Genomic DNA, 23,110 nt, shown 5'->3' on the forward strand with positions numbered 1-23,110 from the left:
GGCACCTGGGCAGGTGGAGGAACCAAAAGGCAGGAGTTATATAAAGAGAGGGGGGACGGGGCAGGGGTGGATAAAGAGGGTTACAAAATAAATATATCCATCAAACATATCGTACATGAGATAAAATGTTAATAAATAAATTAGAAGTTTACAAATTTTCTTGAAAACTATGCTTCGAAAGGATGAAAAAGTCTCGTCTGGTCAGTCCTGGAAGCAGACCAATATCAACCCGACTTGAGTCTCCACGTGAACTACAGGAAGTCCACTTCTCACAAAGTTACCTGGACTGGTTCGCACACCCCCAAAACCCCAAAAACCCACACTCCCGGCCGCCCTCGTCCACAGCTCTGGGTTCTTAAACTTCTTTTGCAACAACTGGACCAAAAAGAAACGATGGAGAGAAAACAAAAGCCCTCTTTGGTCCTGGTCTTCTCTGAGCCAGTTGCAGTCCTCACGTGAAGGGGCAGCAGATTCTTTGACGTAATACTCGTATGAATTCGTATAGTTGCTGTGATATAGATTGGGCTCTGGAGCCACCAGTGTTGTCTTTAAATAAAAAAGTGAATAAACAAAATAGCCACTCCAATGTTGAGCAGAATCACCATGGCAACCAGAACGGAGCTGTAGGCCTGCGTGGGAGAGAGAGAGAGGGAGAAGGAGCGCATCAATATTAAGGAAACACGTACAGTATGAAAGCAGCATATCTGACACAATACATACAAATATAAACATTTTATTTCACTTTTAAAAAAAACCATCGATGCAGCAAAAACAGGGGGAGATAAGGCTTTAGAGCAGGGGTCAAAATGACCACTGAGCGTCTAGTCTGGACAGTCGGGGGCGGGGCCTTTTTCCACTAAGATATTCCAAATAATTTCAAAATAAAAGCATTAGCGTTGATATGGAATGATGAATGATTTAAAATAAAAAACATATTCATGATCATTTTGACGGTAATGGTACCAACTATAGCTAAAGTCCTTTTGTTCTGTGTGTTTCTGTGACATTTGAGATTTAAAAAAAACACGAGCTGAAGTGGGTATAGCGCCACCTACAGGATAATTGAGCAAGAAGGAGTTTTCTTGATGGTGAACAAGGTGCTTAAAAGTGCCATATGTAAGAAAGGGGCCACAAACGGTTACTACATTCAAATTCAAAATAGCAAGGTCTTTTAGGTTTCGTTTTCTGACATAACTGGCAACCCGTGGTTGCTCGGCAGCTGAGACTCTACTGACTGTAATGATTGGTAGACGGCGGTAGGTGGCGCTACATGCCAAAACATGATTTCAAAACATAAACATGAATTTAATTTATTAAAGGTGCATTATGTAATAAATCTAAAGCAACTGGCCATAAAATCCTCCTAATATGTCACAGAGACTCAGGAATAATGTTCATATAACAAACTGAACTCACCAACAACAACAGTACAGACAAAATATTTGCATTAAAAAATATATTTTGCAGACTGCAAATCATGTGTATGTTTTGAAATCATGTTTTGGCATGTGGCGCCACCTACCGCCATCTACCAATCATTGCACAGAGTCTCAGCTGCCAAGCAACAACGGGTTGCCAGTTACATCAGAAAACGAAACCTAAAAGAACTCTGTATTTTGAATTTGAATGTAGTAACCGTTTTTGGCCACATTCTTACATATGGTGCCTTTAAGATACATGGTTTCGTGCTGAAAATGGAAACTACATCAGTCCATTGAGAAAATCAAGGTTTTTAGCTCACAAGGACACAACATCAATCAATTCATTCATTTCCTGCTAGTTCTTGTTTACAGGGACGAGGACGGTTTAGTCGTAGCTGTGCGTGGACAAATATAGAGCGACGCTAACGCTGTATTATTGGTTATTTCTGTAAACACAAACACACAAAAAAGACGCAGCCGACGTGACAACACACGTACACAGATTGCAAAAAAAAAAGAAAGAAAGAAAGTATCCTGTGTTGCTCCCTCAGGGAAGCCCCTCCTCCTCTGACAGAGCGGGGTCAGAGGTCAAGCTCGGCAGTGGCACAGCAGCCCCGGAGCTGCAGTGTTGTGTTGCTCAGTGACACTTCAGCAGATGTTTGCCGACAACCCCGGGGTCGTGTGGGGTGAAGGCCAGTCGTTTCTGAGCCACCTGTCCACTCACTGTGTGTGAAAGTCAATCTCATGCGTTCACCCGCATTATCGTTGATGCGGCACTTTTTAAGAAAAACACAGAGTGTATTTTGGTCTTTAGGCACGGTAGATGAATGTTTTTAATTAAAACGCCGAAAATAATCTTAAGAATAGCTGCGGTGGGAGAGTGAAATGGGACTCGCAGTAACACTACACACCCATGTTAAGCTGCATTAGTGCGACATGGTGCTAAATGAATGTGTCCAGAGTGGCTGCTAACAAGGTTTCTGCTGATGAACCTGGTGATAGGCTTATCTCAGATCTGTGTCACAGTCATTACTCGACCACAGGTGGATCAAACACCTCGGATTATTCTGCTTTTTCCTACGTTTTTTTTGTTCTCGTAGCGCGGCTTCACACTTTCCCATTTTCCCCCCTTACTTAACACATTTGTGCCGTTGAGTGCGCTGGGTTTCCAGCCTTTGTTGACAAAGTGTTTGGTTGATTACCAGTTGATGGCTGAATAATGGGATTATTTTCAGTGTAATTATTTCATTTGTGCCAAAGGAGTATAATTATTCGCAATTAGGATTTTTGGTGAGCACATCGTTTATCACTCTCTGAAAACATGAAAATGTGTCTGTCAGTCGAGAGTAAACTGATTTTAGCCGCTTAACAAAAGGCTCACTGATGCCAATCTACACCTGTTGGAGTCGATGATAAGTTAAGAGCATGTTTGACACTGTATTTCACCTTTAGAGAAGCATTTTCATTAGTGCTGTGCAATCGGTTAACGCGCGTTAACGCTTGATGCGTTTACATGACGACTGACCGGAAAAAGACGCGCGTCATTGTTTAGGTACCGTGGCATCAAAGTCCAGGCACCGTTTACCAGTTAGCTCCGTTAGCTCCTTTTAGCGCCGTTAGCGCGCCTACAGTCGAACTGGAGCGGTCCGTTTATTAAACGCTAAAGAGCAGCGCTAACAAATAACCAGCGTACATGTAAACTGCGTATGTGTGCCTCTGTTTTTAAAGTTTAGTGTTACTTTAGATCAGGGGTGTCAAACTCATTTTCACTGAGGGCCACATCAGCATAATGGTTACCCTCAAAGGTCCAGATGTAACTGTCATACAGGATAAATGTAACTAAATGTAACCAAATATAATGTAAAATTAAGGTAACTACTCCGTAACATATTGCTTTATAACTTTCTGTATTTATTACTTATTCAATATCACTCGTCGCATGATGCATATACAATGATACACTACGATCTAGTGGCAGGATGCCACTGAAACTGAAGTTTCTAAACTGCTCACTCTCCTGTACCAAACCCCATAGAGAAAATCAACGTTTTTAGCTCACAAGGACTACAGAGCTACAGGTTCACTGCCGCCTCATTTGGTAAGTTTGCGTCTTTTGATAAATCCAAAGGAAGGATTTAAAACACTAATGTGGAAACATTTAAACTCACTAATTAAGAATCAGCAACAACTACTTAAAAAACAATGACTCTTATAAAGAGTAAAATGATGTAAAATCGCACGTTTTCTCTATGGACTTTGGTGGAAGGAAGTGGGGCTCGTTTACAAAGCAACACAAACTGAAAAGGTGATCTAATGGTTAGAACAAACAGTCTTTAGAACTTCTAGACTCTAGAAAAATCGTGAACTACACGTCTTAAAGGTCACATAGAGTGGTCCTGTTGCACATATATGTGAGTTATGGAGGTCTACTTACATATATTAAGTTGTTTTTATGGTCAAAATCCTCCTAGTTGATGTAAACGAGCCGATTGAAATCTGTCCTTTTCGAAGCGCTTGTCAGTCGCGCTATTTTTAGCCATAAATCTCGCCCGAGAAGACAGAGTGTGTTGTGATTGGCCAGCCAGCGTAGAGCCTTCCCACCTGTGTTGTGATTGGCCAGGTATCTGGAAGTGACGTAATCTATCACGTCAGCTCTCAGAAGCGCAGCTCCCTCTCTGGAGCGGTGGATGCACTGCTACTCATTATCAAAACATTGTTTTAACAGTGTTTAAAAATAGCTTAATCACGACTCCCCGCCGCAGTCCCTTTTATGACTTTAAACCGGAGTCAGACCCAGAGTCAGAAGACACTGTTGCTCGTGAAACACCTCCACAACGGAGGTTATTCTTCTTCTGCGGTTCAATGTACGCAACCGGATGTGCCCGGACTAGTGCCCGGAGCAGGACGATCGGTTGTTCAGGAGAACCGCTGCTTACGTAACTATAACGGGATTTTCAGTGATCTCGTTGAGCCCCGAGATTACAATAAAACACAACGTTCTCAGCAATGGCTGAACTGTTTGTTTCGAACCGTCAGGCTTCATAAACAAGGTAATGACACAGATACACACCAAAAAAAACAGCGATAATAGGAACTTCCGGTCTAGTTCCGCTTTAAGCAGCCTGTTGTTATTGTGGGTTTGTCGCCTAATTACGAGCCTACAGGGGTCACAGAGGTTAATGTGTGTGTGCTCTCTGTGATGACTCGTCGATTTTGTTTGAGCGGACACAGAGCTGCACGTCTATTTCTGGTCCTGAAGTTAATGCTACACTGGACACAGAGAGTCAGAGAGTAAATGTCTGTCATTGTTTCTATGGCTGTGTGTGTGTGTGTGCATGTGTGTGTGCGTGTGTGTGTGTGTGTGTGTGTGTGTGTGTGTGTGTGTGTGTGTGTGTGTGTGTGTGTGTGTGTGTGTGTGTGTGTGTGTGTGTGTGTGCGCTCCCTCCCTGTGTATTTATCGGAGTGTGATAGTATCTGTGTTTGCTGTGAACCTGTCTTACAGAATTCTCACTTGCTTCTCTGCGGCTGCACACACACACAAAACACAAAACACACACAACACACACACACACACACACACACACACACACACACACACACACACACACACACACACACAACACACACTCACCCCCACCTCCACTCACCCTCACCTCCTTGTCACTGACACACGCCTGCCGATTGGCCGCTGTTGAAGCCTAGCATAAGCTGTTCCCTAGCAACAGAGCACTGGTTAACCAATAGGGGGCCGTCAGTGAGGGAGGGGCTAGTTTGCCAATCTGCTGTTACTAAGGTGCACAGAGGACCAACTGAGGTTCTCTTTCCTCTGTGTTTGTGTGTGTGTGTATTTGTTATCTCTTCAGGACCTTTTCAAGCATGGAGACCAAAACCTGGTCCGAATAAAGCAAAAACTAATTTCTAAAGAACCAAATCAATGGACATTCTTAGGACACTGCAATGTCCTAAGAATGTCCTAATAAAATCTGTGTCCATTTTTGTGACAGTAGTCCTCATGAGGACCAAAACCTGGTCCTAGTAAAGCAGAACCTAATTTGAGATTGAGATTAGCACCAGTGCCCCTGTGACCTTCATGTGGAGGATAAAGCCGTAGAAGATAGATGGATGATTAAGTTTGTCCAAATGAATGGAAGTCAATGCAGTGTCCAGTAGAACACTGGACTCTGGTGTGGTTACACACTCACAAAGCGGGGACTTAGCGTTGAACAGGGGACATTTTCCAAGTCCCCCATTAGTCATGCTTTTAAACTGAGCTAAAATCACGTCTAGGACACTCTGGTGACTTTTTTTTTTTTTTTTTTTAAATAACGCAAAGTGGGGACTTGCAAGTGTGTGAGCGTTAAAGCCCATACTCAGCAGTGCCCCTGCTGGCTGGAGCAGGGATTTAAACGTTTAAACCTAATTTCTGAGGCTTTGGTTAAGGTTAGCGGTTAGATAATGTGTGTGTGTGTGTGTGTGTGTGTGTGTGTGTGTGTGTGTGTGTGTGTGTGTGTGTGTGTGTCTGCAATTAAGTAACCTACACTTGTATTAAAGTAGGCAAGTTGTGTAAGAAGCCATGAACTGTATTCAAAGGGATATTTCACCCAAAAATGAAAAGTCACTCATGAGGTACAGAAATCTGTCATTCTTTCCGACGAGGAATCTTAAGTGTATATTATGGCTTGAAACATTTCATGTTTTTTTTGTTTTTTTTGCTGTTGTTTGATGTTGAAAATGCTGTTAACATTAACATCAGCTGTATTTTTATGAACTTCAAAAGGGTTTAGAGGATTTCACTCAGCCCTCCATCTGAAAAAGTGGTGAGTAGATGATGTATGAATTCATCTTTTTCGGGTAAACTGTCCCCTTTAATAGTTTACACATAAACAGTGTGTGTGCGCGTGTGCGTTGGCTTCATCAGCTAATGCTGCGTTCACATTATCATCCAGGATTAGTGTGGGCTGGAGTCAAAATGTGGCCAAAAAATTGTATTATAACAGTTTAATCCCATCCCCCGCTTGGTCATAGCACAAAAATAATACATCTTCCTTTATTTCAAAAAGGTTAAAGCGTCTCCAGATTATCATAATATGTGGGATTACACTGTGTTATATCATGTATCCTCATGACAGTCGACAACAAATCCTTTTAGTCAAATAAATGGTGTGGCAGTGACATGACAGAAAACACACAGACAGTCAAACTAAACAAAAATGAATAAGCTAAAACAAATATATAGCACCGGAGTCCAAGCTCCAGGTTTACCAGTTAGCTCTGTCACCTGCATTAGTTCCTTTAGCGCCGTTAGCGCGCCTACAGTCGAACTGGAGCGGTCTGTTTATTAAACGAAAAGAGCAGCGCTACAAATAACCTGCGTACTTTAAAGTTTAGCTTTACTTTAGAGAGACATTTTAACAATCGGTGGTCGCGTAACCATGACGTCACACGTCTTTTTCCGGTCAGTTGTCATGGAAAAGGGTCGTGCATTAACCGCTGTTAACGCGTTCATTTTTTCACTTTAACTATGTATTTTCTACCAAATTACATGAAATGAGAGCAGAATCACTGTCTGTTAAAAAATATAAATAAAATAAAACTGTTATCTGTTGCTTATCTCTTGAGTTATAACAAATGACTTCCTGTGTGCAGCAGGGGAATTAGGCAGCCGTATTTGTTTATGTTTAAAAGATTTGCACTACATTTTAAACCTTCCTGCGATTTTGCCCTTAAAATCAACCCTCAAAATGTAGTGAGCTCTGATGCAGGCTTAAAAAGAAGTGGAAGAGGAAATTACCCATGATGCTTTGCGGATTCAATCATCCGGCTGATCATTTTCAACAAAGATGGCGGCCACATCTACCGAGGAACATTTTCGTTGTAATATATTTTTTCGCAAATAAGCACGTTACAATGTCGAATTGTGTTGGAATATGTTGGTTTTGATATACATCCAAAGGACCGCTGAGCTTTGAACACTAATGTCAGAAAATAACTGACGATTTATGAAAGCAGCTAGCTAAATAGCTAGCGAGCGGCTACCCGCCGAGTGCCCCGAGAGAGAGAAAACCAAACAGCTGTTCCGCCTGCATTTTTTCTGAATGAAACTAGTAGCACGCTCCACCGGCAGAATTGTCAACATGTGACATAGGTTAGCACGTTTGTTACGTTGACTACCCTAATTTGCATGTAGTGGTGTCCCAATACCACTTCCCTCAAAGAGGGGAATTTATGGTTGAGGGCACTCAAAACCAAGGGGAAATTTTAAGGGGGAGGTATTGGGACGGAGCCTTAGTGTTAGTGCGTCTTACCGTACTGACTTTGCCCTGCATGAGGCTTTGGTCCTGCTGCTCGGGGGTGATGGGTGAGGACTTCAGAGGGGGGGAGAGGGTGAGGTCCCGGCGTAGAGGCCGAGAGTCCATCTTCTCCCCCGCTCTGTCAGGCTTGTGTCCGGACTCTTTCCCACCCTCTTTCCCCTCTCTTCCTTCCCTGCCGTCCCGGTTCTTGTGTCTTTGCCGCGGTGCAGCGTGCGAACGGCCCTCCCCGTGCCTCTCCTCCCCCCCGTGCCCATGGGGCTTGTGGGTAGTAGTGGAGTCTCTGGGCTGCAACGGCTTCATCTCCATCTCGTAGTTGCTAATTTTCTCCTCGTCCTGCTCCAGCAGCCGTCCGCCCCCCCGGCCGTGCACGCCCCGGTGCCCGGACGTCCAGGAGGCGGACGAGGACGACTCCGTCCACCTGTCCCCTCTGACCTGTCTGTGATTGGACGAGCCGTGCTCCCGCGACTTGTGATTGGAGGAGCTGTGTTTGTGTCCATTGGTCCGCGTTGCTCCCCGCCCACTGACGCCACTTCCTCCCTTTGACAGCATCGCCCTCTTCTTGTCCTCGCTCCAGCTGTTGGCCCGTGCGTACTCCCCCTTCCCTCCTCCTCCTCCTCCGCTGCCTTCACCTGCCGCGTTCCCACCCTCCATCAACACCTGGATCTCCGTCTTCCGTCCTCCGCCGCCCTTCTCGCTCCTCTCTCCTCCGTCCTTCGCCTTGTCGCCGTGGTCCACAGCGGTTTGCCGGTGGAAGCGGGCGCTCTTGGTCCGCTGGGCTGTCCGGGCGGGAGCAGGCGGCGTGTGAGGAGGCGAGGAAGAAGGCGGGCTGAGGTCGGGGGTGGCGGCGTCGTTGGAGGGGTCGTCAGAGGCCACGCTCTTCACGTACAGATCGGGACTGTCAGCCGTGCCGACGCTACTCGACAGGCCCTCGCCTTCCACTTCACTGGACACCTGGCGTTTGGGACGCTGCACCTCCATACCTGCGAGAAAAAAGCATCAGGACGTGTTACTGGTAGCTCAATAAACAATTAGAGCCATAAAATAATGCCCAAGTGCAAAGCGAATGCACATGACAATAATAATAATAATAATTGGTGCTGGGCATGTTAACAGCGGTTAACGGCGTTTAACGGCGTCAACGTTAACACACGTAAACGCATGATGCGCTTCCATGACGACTCACCAGAAAAAGACACAGGTGGCGTCAAGTTTATGTGTCGCGGCACTGGAGTCCAGGCACCATTTACCACTTAGCTCCTTTAGCTCCATTAGCTCCTTTAGCGCCGTTAGCGCGCCTACAGTGGAACTGGAGCGGTCTGCTTATTAAATGAAAAGAGCAGCGCTACAAATCACCAGCATACCTGTGTACTGCGTATGTGTGCCTGTGTTTTTAAAGTTTAGCGTTACTTTAGAGACTCATTTAACAATCGGGAATTGCGTAAACATGACGTCACGCGCGTCTTTTTCCGGTCAGTCGTCATGCGTTGACATGCGCTAGCGTTGATGCCGTTGACATCGACAACGCAGACATTTTCTTCTTCATTTAAACTATTTCAATTCAAACTAGCAAAGCTAATGATGTGTATTCACATTCACTTAATGCACAAACTAAATTATATTCAGTAGCTTCATAAAGACATCGCAGTAGCCGTAGAGCTAGCGCCCGTAACCAGGCAAAGACACTGACACTTATCCTCACTGGAAATGTCCAGATATAGATTTTAACGTCAACATCAAAAGACAACATGTAAACACTGAAGACGTTGGTCCACTCGCTGCTGCCTCGTGTGGTCAGTTTGTGTCACTGAGGTAAATTCCAAAAAAGTGATTTTAAACACAAAAAGTCACAAAATAACCAACGTCTCCATTGTCCCCACAAGCTAAAAACACAGATTTTCTCAATGGATTTTGGTTCAGGGAGCGGTGTGTTTACAAAGCCACGCAAACTTCAGTTCCCAGTCAGAAAACGCTTTCAGACGGTGAGGAAAAGAGACAAATATGTTCTGAAGACATCATATACTTAAGCTGGTGTAATCACCCTATACCTGCCCAGCACAGAATACCAGGTCCTTTTGTCTATTGTGTATTGTATATTGCAGCATCCGCAGGGAGTCAGTTCCCCGATACCTACAGTGGACAAAAAGGTGCGTAAACACCGCCAGGAAAGGTAGACTCCTTGTCTATTAGAGGAATGCAAAAGGAAAGTCGCTCAGGTATAAATGTGGAGAGGCCACTAGGCTCGGGGTCTTTCTCCAGCGAGGATCACTCCTGTGAAGATTGACCTTTTCCTTGCAACGAAAGTACAAACATGTCAGCCGGCAGAAGTTCTCACCAGCAGCAGAGAATTACCACAACACTGGTCTAGATTTTATGCCGTGAAACCTTTTCTTTATGAGGCTAAAATATGCTCTGCCGTGTCTGAGGCTGATAACTGATGCTGGGGAGGAGCTGGTGTCAAAGTCTGTACCTCAACATTCACACTGAAATAACCCCGGACTATCTCTTTAAATCTGATGCCATGGCTTTCAGGGTTCAGTGGGTTTAAGAAAGTGTGTGTGTGTGTGTGTGTGTGTGTGTGTGTGTGTGTGTGTGTGTGTGTGTGTGTGTGTGTGTGTGTGTGTGGGCCGGCTACCTACAGTGTTGTACAAATGTGAGTGACAAAGGCAGAAACTCAGAGCTGGAGGGAGGTTGGCACTGACCTTTATCACCAGCCCACACATGTATATAAACACACACACACACACACACACACACACGCTCTTGTGTATATGTCAGCTGTGACATGTTCTACATACATGACACACGTGTGTGTTGTGATATAAGTAGGCGTGTGATGCTGCTGTGGCGCTCGCTCGCTCACCGTTGCCCGGGTGCTGGAAGGACGGGGAGAACTGCTTGGCGATGACCCTGGCCATGCGACTCTCCTCCTGGGCTTTCTGAGCTGCTCCCACTGCTGCCTCGGCTTTACCCTGAGCGTGGGCCGTCCTGACACACACAGGGACACAAAAACATCATTAATACAAATGTTAATGTAAATAGTTTTTTAAAAAGGAGGAGGGAGATAAACAGAGAGAAGAATTGAGAGCCATGGTTAAAAATATGCTGTGGTTGAAATGACCTTTGGAACAATGGAACTACATTCAATTCTTTTTTTTTTTTGCAGACAGAGCAGGATTCATTGAGGAACAGCACTTTTTATACACACTAAATATTCATGGGATGTACTGGAAGAAAAGTGAGCGGTGTGGTAGACACTTAAGGGACAGTTCAGGCAGGGCCAGCCCTAGCCTCCATGGGGCCCTAAGCAAAATTAGATTTTGGGGCCCTCTGTTACTGCCAATAATAATGATTATTGATCATTCACACACCTACTATACTAAAGGTATTCTACTTACTCTACTCTGTCACGAATATGAATACACTTGTAAAACTCAATGTGAGAACTTTTTGTTGACACCAGATTTGCCAACTTACAGAAATGTCTTTCAATTAATATTTGGCAAAATCTGCAAATCCCCCTACTGGCGACACAGAGAATCAATACAGAAAACCAAACAGTTTATAAATAAAAGATATATATAAGATATTAAGGTTTGAAAATCTAAAAATGTGCACGATCTTTGTAATACACTCCTGTAATACAAAGATTCTAATTTTATATGTAAAAAACATTTTATATTATTAAAAAAAACAGCATTAAATAAAATAAACAAATATATATCAAACAAATACTTCAACCAAGTCACCCGGAACAAGGTAATAAAAATGGTTTATAAATAAAATATAAAGTTAAATAATCCCATCTGACAACTATGTAAAAACTGTGAAAAAGCTTTGGTAAAAATGGGGAGAAATATTCAAAATAAACTACAGCAATCCAAACTTTTCTTTTTTTTTTTAGTTAATTTCTCTTGGGGGCCCTCTAGTGGTCACAGGCCCTAAGCAGCGGCTTTGTTCGCGTATGCCTTGGGCCGGCCCTGAGTTCAGGTTTAAAGCGTGGTTTGTGTTTGACATAATCAGAGACGACTGCGCGGTGTGTGGCCCCCCAGTACACGACAAGTACATTCACTCTCAGTGAAAACATGGACTGCCAGCAATAATATATATATATGATATATGGATACATTCACAGTTAGACAACCTCTTCTTCCTCCCACACCAGAGTCCATAGAGAAAAATCTGCATTTTCTTGAGCTCACAGGGACACAGGAGAAGCTGCACATTACTTTGTTAGGGTTCGTGTCCTCGGGGTAAACCCGCACTAGTGATTGCAAACAGCCAAAGTCCCCGAAAATAACACATCTGAAGTGACTAATGGAGGCAGCAGCAGCGGTGGGTCGATACCAAACACCTGTGTGCTGCTGCTGCTGTAACGTGAAATGTTTCCTCTCTATGGAGTTTGGTGCAGGGGGAGAAACGAAAGAGAAAAGTCTGCAGGTTCAGTGTCACTTCGATTTAAAATGACACAGCAACTTCTGACTTAGTGACCGACCCTACGGAAAGAACAGGCAGGATTATATCAGTTATAAAACTGAATTAATACTAAATAAATAAGTTATGATAGCAAATGACGGTTATTAAAAGAATAATGCATCACTGAGTTATAAACATCTATATATACGCATACATATATATGTATATATATACATACATACATATATGTGTATATACATACATATATGTATGTGTATAAAGATATATACATATGTACGTATATATGTATACGTATAATGATGTTCACATATATACGTATATATATACCTACATATATACATCTATATATACATAGGTATATATATATATATATATACGTATATATGTGAACATCATTATACACATTCATATATGTATGTGTATATATTTGTATACATATATAAGTATATATACACATACATATATGTATATGCATATATACGCATATAAACATGTATACATATATATGTATATATACGCATATATACATATATACATATATGTATATGTGTGTGTATATATACAAAAACATATATACACACACACAAATATATATATACACACACATATACATATATATACACACACATACATATATAGACATATATATACACAAATGTATACACACACACACATATATTTACATAAGTATGTATATGCATATATACTTATATAAACATATATGTATATATGTGTGTGTATATATATACAAAAACATATATACACACACAAAAATATATTATACACACATATATACACACACATATACACAAATATATACACACATACATATTTATACACACACATACATATATAGACATATATACACACATATATATACACAAATATATACACACACATACATATATAGACATATATACACACACATATACATACATATACATGGATATACACACACACACACACATATATATTTACATACACATGTATAACAGGTGGCTATAGGGACCGTTTAGGCTCCAGTGTGGTGACGTGTTAGCGTGTACACATCTGTTTAGAGACGCTGTAATCTTGTTGTTGTGAAAGTGGTTTTGTGATCACAGAATGATTCACATCGCCGTCTTCGGCAGCTGCCGGTGCTTTGTTTTTGTTTTTTTCCACGTGTCCTTCATCTCTAACTGCTCGGTTACATCCCCGTCCTCATATCTCTCTCTCTCTCTGTGCATCGTCTCTTTTATTTTCTGCTCGTCCTCCCTCCCTCCCTCCCTCATGCCTCTCCCTTAATGTGCCGTCCTTCTTCATCACAACCCCCCCCCCCCCTTTTCATCTGGCTCGCTTTCCCCTTCTCTCTCTGGTTATATCAAACAAATGTTTCCCCCTCAATTACAGCCTCTCGCCTTCGTCTCCCACTCTTTCCATTCAGAGTCGTATCTTACTCTGTGTTTGGAGGGGCTCTCCACTCGGGTACAATAGCCTCTCCATCCCCTCCCTCCCCTCCCTGGTGATGGTCTCTCAGTGGACAGTAACAGTCTTGATGCAGTGTTGCATGTCGAGGGTTATTGATTTTTGTGTTTTTACCGCTCTGTGTGCTCCCTGCCAGCGCTGCCACAGCCAGGCCCACAGTGTACTCAACACCACCATGTGTGTGTGAGCGCAGGCCTGGTGGCTGAGGGGGAGGTGAGGTGTGAGGGAGATGTCACATGACACAATCACATGTAGATTTATTTTGTTTGTTTCGCTTCAACTTTACAGCACAGTAACAACATATTATAAGTCTGGTTATAATTTTTTTAAAGTGGAGTAAGAGTATGGTAAGACCAGAGATTCCTAAAGACTGGGTCGGGACCAAGAGATGGATCACGAGAGGTCTTTTTTGGGTCCCCAAAATTGGCAAAATTTCCCCAACCTTTTAGTTAAGGTACACTACCGTTCAAAAGTTTGGGGTCGCCTATACAATTTTTTGGTGTTTTCCATTAAAAGTTGCACTTTTATTCATCAAAAGAGTTGCAAAATGAATAGAGAATATAAGACACTGACAAGATTAGAAATAATGATTTTTATTCAAAATAATAATTTTACCCTTTCGTCAAAGAACCAGAAAAACTGCTTTCAGCTGTGCTAACATCATCGCACAAGGGTTTTCAAGGGTTTTCTAATCATCCAATAGTCTTCTAACGCCATTAGCAAACACAATGTACCATTAGAACACTGGAAATGGGCCTTTATACACCTATGTACATATTCCATTAAAAACCAGACATTTGCAGCTACACTATTAGAAATAAAAGTGCTAAGTAGAACCATATAAGGTTCTTCGGCTTGTCCTCATAGGAGAACCTTTTTTGGCTCCAGGTAGAACCTTTTTATAAAGCACACACCCTTTTGGAGGGTTCCACCTGGAACCCTTTTAAAACCCCTTTCCTGAATAAAGGGTTCTCTGGATCAAAATGGTTCTTACTGGAACCATTAGTGTTACCAAGAACCCTTGAAAAACTCTTTCTTTGGGAAAGAGTTTTACAGAAGCAAATGGTTCCAAGTAGAACCTCAGCCCTTGTGGAAGGACCTTCAAAAATAAGGACATTTCTAAGTGAACCCAAACTTTTGAACGGTAGTGTATATGTATGATTTTTTTGGTAACACTTTGGATTAAGGAACACATATTCACCATTAACTAGGTGCTTACTGACATTCATATAAGTAGCATACTAGCCTTTAATTAGTAATTATTAAGCACATATTAACACCTTATTCTACATAACCTTATTCTACCTCTATTACGACATAAAAGTAAGATTTTTCCTAAATAAGGTGTTAATATGTGCTTAATATTTACTCACAAAGGGCTACTATGCTACTTGTTAATAAGCACCTAGCTATGTGTTCCTTAAAGCGGAACTAGACCGGAAGTTCCTATTATCGCTGTTTTTTTTTTGTGTGTATCTGCGTCATTACCTTGTTTATGAAGCCTGACGGTTCGAAACAAACAGTTCAGCCATTGCTGAGAAAGTTGTGTTTTATTGTAATCTCGGGGCTCAACGAGATCACTGAAAATCCCGTTAACGTTACGTAAGCAGCGGTTCTCCTGAACAACCGATCGTCCTGCTCCGGGCGGTAGTCCGGGCACATCCGGTTGCGTACATTGAACCGCAGAAGAAGAATAACGTCCGTTGTGGAGGTGTTTCACGAGCAACAGTGTCTTCTGACTCTGGGTCTGACTCCGGTTTAAAGTCATAAAGGGACTGCGGCGGAGAGTCGTGACAAAGCTATTTTTAAACACTGTTAAAACAATGTTTTGATAACGAGGAGCAGTGCATCCATCGCTCCAGAGAGGGAGCTGCGCTTCTGAGAGCTGACGTGATAGATTACGTCACTTCCAGATACCTGGCCAATCACAACACAGGTGGGAAGGCTCTACGCTGGCTGGCCAATCACAACACACTCTGTCTTCTCGGGCGAGATTTACGGCTAAAAATAGCGCGACTGACAAGCGCTTTGAAAAGGACAGATTTCAATCGGCTCGTTTACATCAACTAGGAGGATTTTGACCATAAAAACAACTTAATATATGTAAGTAGACCTCCATAACTCACATATATGTGCAACAGGACCACTCTATGTGACCTTTAATATAAAGGATTTTTTTTTAGATTTTATGGAGCATTTTAGACACTATAGGGGTGGGAATCCCAGGGTTACTGCACGTTATGATACGCGATACATGGTCCACGATACCAATAATATTGCGATACCGTGATTCTGTGATAATCGATATATTGCAGGAAAATCACACAGCGATATCTGTTAAAACGTTAAAAGTGTAGGATTTCTTTTTTTTATTTACTCACAAGATAGAGAACAAAGTGCATAAAGTCTATGTTTTGAACATGGATGATTTAGCATCTCTTAACGTATCTTTCTCCCGCTGTAAACTCCCTTTTCTTCAGGTCAAGTAACTTCCACCCCATGTTTCACTCATTCATTTGAGCGACACTCTTTACTTTAGAGCACCTTAATGTATTCATTTAAATAACAATATTTTCGCCGTCTCAATTCTCGTATTGAGATATTATCACCAAATCGATATTTTGACTTACCCCTTACAGACATACCGACATTATATAGAAATAGAAATAACAAAGTATAAAGTACAAATACGTGAATTTTGCACTTAAGTACATTAAGGTAGTATTTGTACTTTGCTACATTACAACACTGTGTATTTATATAGCACTTTTCTAGTCTCGATGACCATTAGGGCTTCAGCGATTCCTCGATTACAAAATATTGCTCGTATTCGTAGTATTCGTTTGATTCCTACCTCGCGCGGCCTGATCAGCGCAGGGATCGTTGTTCCACACGGACCGTTTTAGCAGACGAAACATCCGGATTTCAGCTGGCGCGATGGCGGAGATGGAGAGTGAAGCTTAAACAAGAAGCCAACAAGGTGCAGTGTCACCACTGCAAACGACAACTGGTGTAACCACAACATCACATCCTCAATGATTCAGCATCTGAGCCTAAGGCATCGTTGCTAACTCTTCCAGCACACGTAAACATTGATGCTAGCTGATTTAATGTAGCTTACTAGGGCTACAGCTATCAAATCTTTTCTGTCATCAAGTGACCACTAATGACCACTCAATGCTTTTTTTTATCACACTGCTGTCAGCAGCAACGAGGGTTTCAGTGTCTTGCCCAAGGACACATTTGAGGACATGTAGACTAGCAGAGCTGGAAATTAAACCCACAACCTTCGAGTCGTAAGACGACTTATAATTCTCAAGTTTGGAAAATGGCTGCTGAGCTGTGATGTAACACAACATATGTACACAACAAAAAAATTGTTTTCCAACATGAAAACACAACGCACAAGCTCTCACCCCCATGACACACAACACACCACAACACAACAAAGCTCCAACCCACAGCTTCCTGTCCCACCTCTGTCTTCCCCAGGAACAACTTTCTCTGTGTCTCTGTGTGAATCAACTGAGCTGCCTGTTCAAAAGAAAGCGTTGATTACACAACACAACCCAACATTCAAGAGGAGAGAAAAACACAAGCAGTGATGGAGAGAGGTGATGATGAAGAGAGGAGAGGTTCAGAGGCTGAGCCTGTAATGGAGAAGAGACACAATGTGAGAGCGAAGAGGAAGAAAGACGACGGAGTTAAAAGGCTTTTACGGATTCACACCGTCACAGTGAATCATTACCTGATTAATCGTGACACACACACACACACACCCCCCCACACACACACACAGAGTAATTACAGCCGTGTCCAACCAAAAACTGCTGTTTAAAGCTTAGCGAGGACAAACAGCGACGTCTTCTTTATGACGGAGAAAACACACACACTGGATTTATGGGCCATTTTTGCCCGCGGTGAAATACGAGCGAGCTGCGTGTCGTTGCCGTTATAGGTGGTAAAAAAAAACAACGTGGAAACACCTGAGCTCATTCATTCATTCATTCATTCATTCATCGTCTACTGCTTTATCCTCGTCGGCGGCGCCAATGCCAGCTGACATAGGGAGCAAGGCGGAGTCACACCCCTGGACAGTGAAGTAAGTTGAAATAAAGGCTGCTCAGAGACGATCGCGCGAGGATAAATCAGAGCGGGCGAAGCGACAATCTGGTGAAGAGCGCTAGAATAAGAGAGAGCGATATACTGCAGCCAGAGGTTGATGAATGGGCAAGTGTGTGTGTCGACAGATTGGTAATCAGGCGGCAGATAGACAGGGAGAGGAGCGCCGTGTCCACGCCACAGACTGACTCATACAGAGAGAAATAAAGGATAACGAGACAGAGACAGAGACAGACAGGACAATAGAGGGACAGGACGGTGAAGGTGAGGTGGAGGTCAGGTGACGTGACGTGACGGGCGAGATGGAGATAGACGGAGAGTCTAATCCCGTTCTTATGCTTAAAGGTGCCATATGTAAGAATGTGGCCAAAAACGGTTACTACATTCAAATTCAAAATACCGAGATCTTTTAGGTTTCGTTTTCTGACGTAACTGGCAACCCGTGGTTGCTCGGCAGCTGAGACTCTACTGACTGCAATGATTGGTAGACGGCGGTAGGTGGCGCCACATGCCAAAACATGATTTCAAAACATAAACATGATTTGCAGTCTGCAAAATATTTTTTTTAATGCAAATATTTTGTCTGTACTGTTGTTGTTGGTGAGTTCAGTTTGTTATATGAACATTATTCCTGAGTCTCTGTGACATATTAGGAGGATTTTATGGCCAGTTGCTTTAGATTTATTACATAATGCACCTTTAAATCTAAACTCCTTCATCATGTCACTCTACAGTCTTAGAAATAAGGGTTCCAAAAGGGTCCTTCCACAAGGGCTGAGGTTCTACCTTGAACCAGTTGCTTCTGAAAAACCCTTTCCTGAACCAAGGGTTTTTCAAGGGTTCTTGGTAACACTAATGGTTCCAGTAAGAACCATTTTGATCCTTTAAAACCCCTTTCCTGAATAAAGGGTTTTAAAAGGGTTCTTGGTGGAACCCTCCAAAAGGGTACCTGGAGCCAAAAAGGGTTCTCCTATGAGGACAAGACGAAGAACCTTATATAGTTCTACTTAGCACTTTTATTTCTAAGAGTGTAAACTGCTGCTGCGGCTGATGATGATGATGATGATGGTGATGATGATGATGAAACAACGCTTGGTATATTTATATCTCTGTGAGATTTTGTCTGGGCCTGGTTTTGGGTTGGGGTTAAGGTTAAGGTAAGGGGCTATAAGGAATACATTATGTTAATGATCTGTCCTCAATAAGATAAGAGAAGATAAGAAAAAACAAAAAAAACAACATAGAAACCTATCTTTGTAGGGACATTTTGTCTGGAACTCATGACATTTAAAGGGCTTTTTCAGGGTTAAGGCACTTTATTATGATGGTTAAGGTAATGGTAAGGGGGCTAGTGAACGCATGTATGTCTACGATGTCTTCTCACTTGGATTCAAAAACAAGTTTGTGTACTTGTTCATGTTTATGAGGTTAACTGGACACTCTCTAAACCCTACGTAGGTGAGAGTGAACACACACACACACACACACACACACACACACACACACACACACACACACACACATAAAGAAACAACAGTGAATGAAACCCGATGGTCAAAAAGCCGTCCTCAAACAAAAGGCTGGTTAGAATTATAGGTTTATGTTGTTGTTATTATGTGTGTGTGAGAGAGTGTGTGTTTGGGGGCAAATGTGAGGGTGTGTGGGTGTGTGTGTGTGTGTGTGTGTGTGTGTGTGTGTGTGTGTGTGTGTGTGTGTGTGTGTGTGTGTGTGTGTCGGTCTTTAGGCTAATGAAACCAGGTCAAAGTATCACAGTCAGTGTCTCTGCTCACAAAACACAGTGAGTCACTGCGGAGCATTTATCTGCCGCTAATCACATGATCATGATGAGTTACGGAAGCACAGTGATCAGGGCGCATCACCCGCTTATCACACACTGTCTCTCTCTCACACACACACACACACACACACACACACACACACACACACACACACACACACACACACACACACACACACACACACACACACACACACACACACACACACACACAGTTGCATTGATTTCCACTCATTTGGACAGCCAAAACAGAACCTTATCCCCACAATTGAAATCTTAGCCCTAAACTTAACCAGTTCCTCAGAAATGAGGTTCTGCCTCATTAGGACCAGGTTCTGGTCTCCATAGCCGTGTTTCCATTGAGTAGAAATGCTATGGTTTGGTACATACAGTATTTTTTTTTAACGTTTCCATAAGGGAATAGTACCAAAACAACCAGCGTCAACCTTTACCAGAGTAAAATGGTACAGTTAGCTGATTGGGTGACTTCTTTGCGACCGGTGTTTCATCAATGCCCCGCAGTCTATTCTCAGGTAAAAAAAAACCTGACGTCCGGTTGAGACAAAGATCCACAAACCAAGAGCTGCTGGGTGTCCTCCTTTGTGGTCTGTTGTGTCTTGTACGATATCGTTAATTTGTTGTTGCTGTTGCATCAGTGCGATTTTGCGCTACGTATCTCGCCGAACCCCGCCAACAGAGTAAAAGTACTGTTCTCAGTCTCATTTTAAGAGTGTTGGAAACTTGAAAACAGAAAACTATATACTATAAAACAGAGATCTTGGCCACTTTATATCTTACTTCTCTATGTTTTAAAATGAATAGATTCATTTTGCATAATAAAGACATTTATATTGTCAATTATTTATCAAAACAAACACTTTTATTTTGAAATTATGTGAAATATCATCAAAAATATTATCATATTGATGAAATTTAGACTTTTTATCACTTGACCTGTCCCCTGCTGACCAAACCCCCAGGTCATTTGAGTTAAAGACCCCCTGCTAGATATTTGAATGTAGGAATGTTAAATACAATATGATATCTTAACATTAACCAGAGCCTCTGAAATGAGGTTTCACCTCAGTGGGACCAGGCTTTTGTCCCCATGAGGACGACTGAACCTGACAAGGTCAGCGTTTATGCAAAAAGGAAGTAGAAAGAGGTAATAAAAGTGAGCACGCACACACACACACACACACGCACACACACATGCACGACTTCAGGAAGTTAAGAGAAAGTGCCTCATCATCCTTGAACCAGTTTAGCTCCATGAGAGAATATGTACAACATGGTTCACCTCTCTGGGCTTCTCCTGGTGTTCCACAAGGAAATTCCCTGCTGTTCTGTTCTGGGACAAACTCAGAGGAAGACACTCAGAGACACTCAGAGACACTCAGAGACGTCCAAATCTAGGTTAGACACTGATGTGAGTGTGGTGCATCAGCACTTTACAGTAAGACGTCGGTTTCTACTTTAACTCCATGACTAAAAACATGTTTTTTCCCCTTTAAAACTCAGTTGATAAAGACACATACACACAGACTTGTCGCTTTAACACCATTATTCCCACAGTCTCTACGGTTAAGATCTGAAGTGCTTTAAAGTTTACATAAAGTGGCACCCTACTTTAAACAAGGACACTCTGTCCCTCCCCAAAAATAATCACCCTCTTGTGCACGAGCTCGTGCCCTCCAAATATCCGAGCATTATCATCTTCAGCGGGGGATTATGCTAAGTTTTACAGTCTTTATACCTGTCAGAGTGGCTTTATCGCGTTTATTCGTGTTTTCACCCCTCACTAAATTAAAGTGAATTTTTTTTCAGGTCCATTTATTCTCATTTTCCTCTGTTTTAAGTCCGTCACTGCCCTACATACCTTTGTACGTCTTTTGCGTTACGTTACACAGTACTTCCTCTAGAGGGCAGTGCCGAGTGCCAGGTGGTTGCAGGGATCAACAAACATGGCAACCGCATTGTGTTTGATCCAAAATAGACAACAATAGAAACACAAGCAGAATTTGTGGCAGTGGAATTCAAACCACTGAACTTTAGTCGTTCTATTAATGGGGAATATTACCGATCAGTGTTATTTTCAATATTTCTAAGTGTCTGCCGCAACTTTCGTCATCAGATAGCCCCTTGAAATAAAACATGCCGCATCACACCACAGTGCGTCATTGAGTGAATGACGAGTGCCTGGCAGTCACTCTCTGTTTTCTGGTGAAGGGATTAGTCCACAAAGTCTGGCAGCCCATTTTATTTTAAATGCCTGTTTAGACTCTCCCGCAATTTCCAGTGGTATTTTTGCATTTGATATTGATTTTCTGACAACTATGGGACAAAACAACTAATCAGTTAATCAAGAAAAGGTAAACCGTAGTAGTAAATTAACCGTTTCTTCTTTTTGACAGATGTAGTCAAATAGATAACCTGATTTACTCAGATCCCAAATAGAGAGCGCTAAATTGCACGTAAACGCCCCACATTGCATATTCATTAAGACAAGACCGCTAGATGGGTTGCGAGTGCTATTTTGTCCGTCTGAGAGACACAATCCTCGTTGCGCCCTGTTAGTAGATCAGCATCAACGCAAATTTGCGTGCGCAATCCAGTGTGCGTACGATTTGGCATGCGCAAAGCTTTAGTAAATCAGGCCCTTAGTGTCCTCTGTCTCATCCCAGCTCTTCTGTTATGTGCACAACGATGGACAGAAATTAATAACGCAAAATATGGACATAGAGCTCCGGCTGTCTTTTGCGTAGAATATAAACGGTAGCACTTCAAAATTCATCGTATCAATTTCTATGTTTACCGCAACTTTAAAAGGGGAAAAGAAAAGGTCATATAGCAACAAAAAAAGATGCTGTCAATGATGTTGTGCTTTAGCTTCTGTCTGTTGCTGCCATTAGCATCTTTGTTCCCTACATCAACAGCATGTTTATTCAGTGAAGAATAGCAACTGGTAAGATTCCAGCAGTTCTTTTCTTCATAGCAGAGTGTTATTTTCCTGTCATCTGAAATTCTTTGGACTAAAGGCCAATTCCAATTCCTATCTTAAACCTTTAGCTCAACCCTTAATCTAAACTGACCCTCAAAACCAAGTGTTGAGGGTTATTTTGTCACTTAGAAATGGGACACCCCTTAAATGCAGATACCTCTTCAGACTGTGGGGGGCAGAATAACACCATGGCTTATTGAAAAGTAAACCATAGCAAACGATCGCTTGTCCGCACCGGCCGGCTATTGACAAAAGATCGTAAAATAAAAATAACTGTTACGCAACAATCGTGTCAGTAATCCATAATATGGGCCTAAACTAAGATAATACAATGTTTTCATAATTTTTATATCTCTATTAACAAAGAAAATACTTCATTTGTAGCATACTTGTTTCAATGCTTTCGGCACCATCTTTGTTCTGTCAAAACACGCAATGCATTCTGGGTAGCCCTTGCTCCCAAGGGTGGTCTCAATCTCAATATTGAGGGCGAAACAGCCCTTAAACTTGGCCCTCAACTTAATTTCTCTGAGAATCGGGACAGCACTTGCACTAGCAG

At 42.4% G+C, this 23,110-nt stretch overlaps 1 protein-coding gene across 1 annotated transcript in view; it reads right to left on the reverse strand.

Moving 5' to 3' along the window:
• Nucleotides 1–548: 548 nt before the first annotated feature.
• Nucleotides 549–23,110, reverse strand: part of jph3b (junctophilin 3b) — a gene marked incomplete at both ends in the record, with an annotated part of 44,817 nt that continues 22,255 nt past the window's right edge. Inside the window, 3 exons of the mRNA XM_083893372.1 lie at nucleotides 549–629; nucleotides 7,727–8,712; nucleotides 10,593–10,717. Of these exons, the coding sequence (XP_083749498.1) occupies nucleotides 549–629; nucleotides 7,727–8,712; nucleotides 10,593–10,717 (1,192 nt within the window). The remainder of the gene's footprint in view (nucleotides 630–7,726; nucleotides 8,713–10,592; nucleotides 10,718–23,110) is intronic.

This window comes from Microchirus variegatus (genome assembly GCF_963457635.1).
Source record: "Microchirus variegatus genome assembly, chromosome: 8".
Taxonomy (NCBI): Eukaryota; Metazoa; Chordata; class Actinopteri; order Pleuronectiformes; family Soleidae; genus Microchirus; species Microchirus variegatus.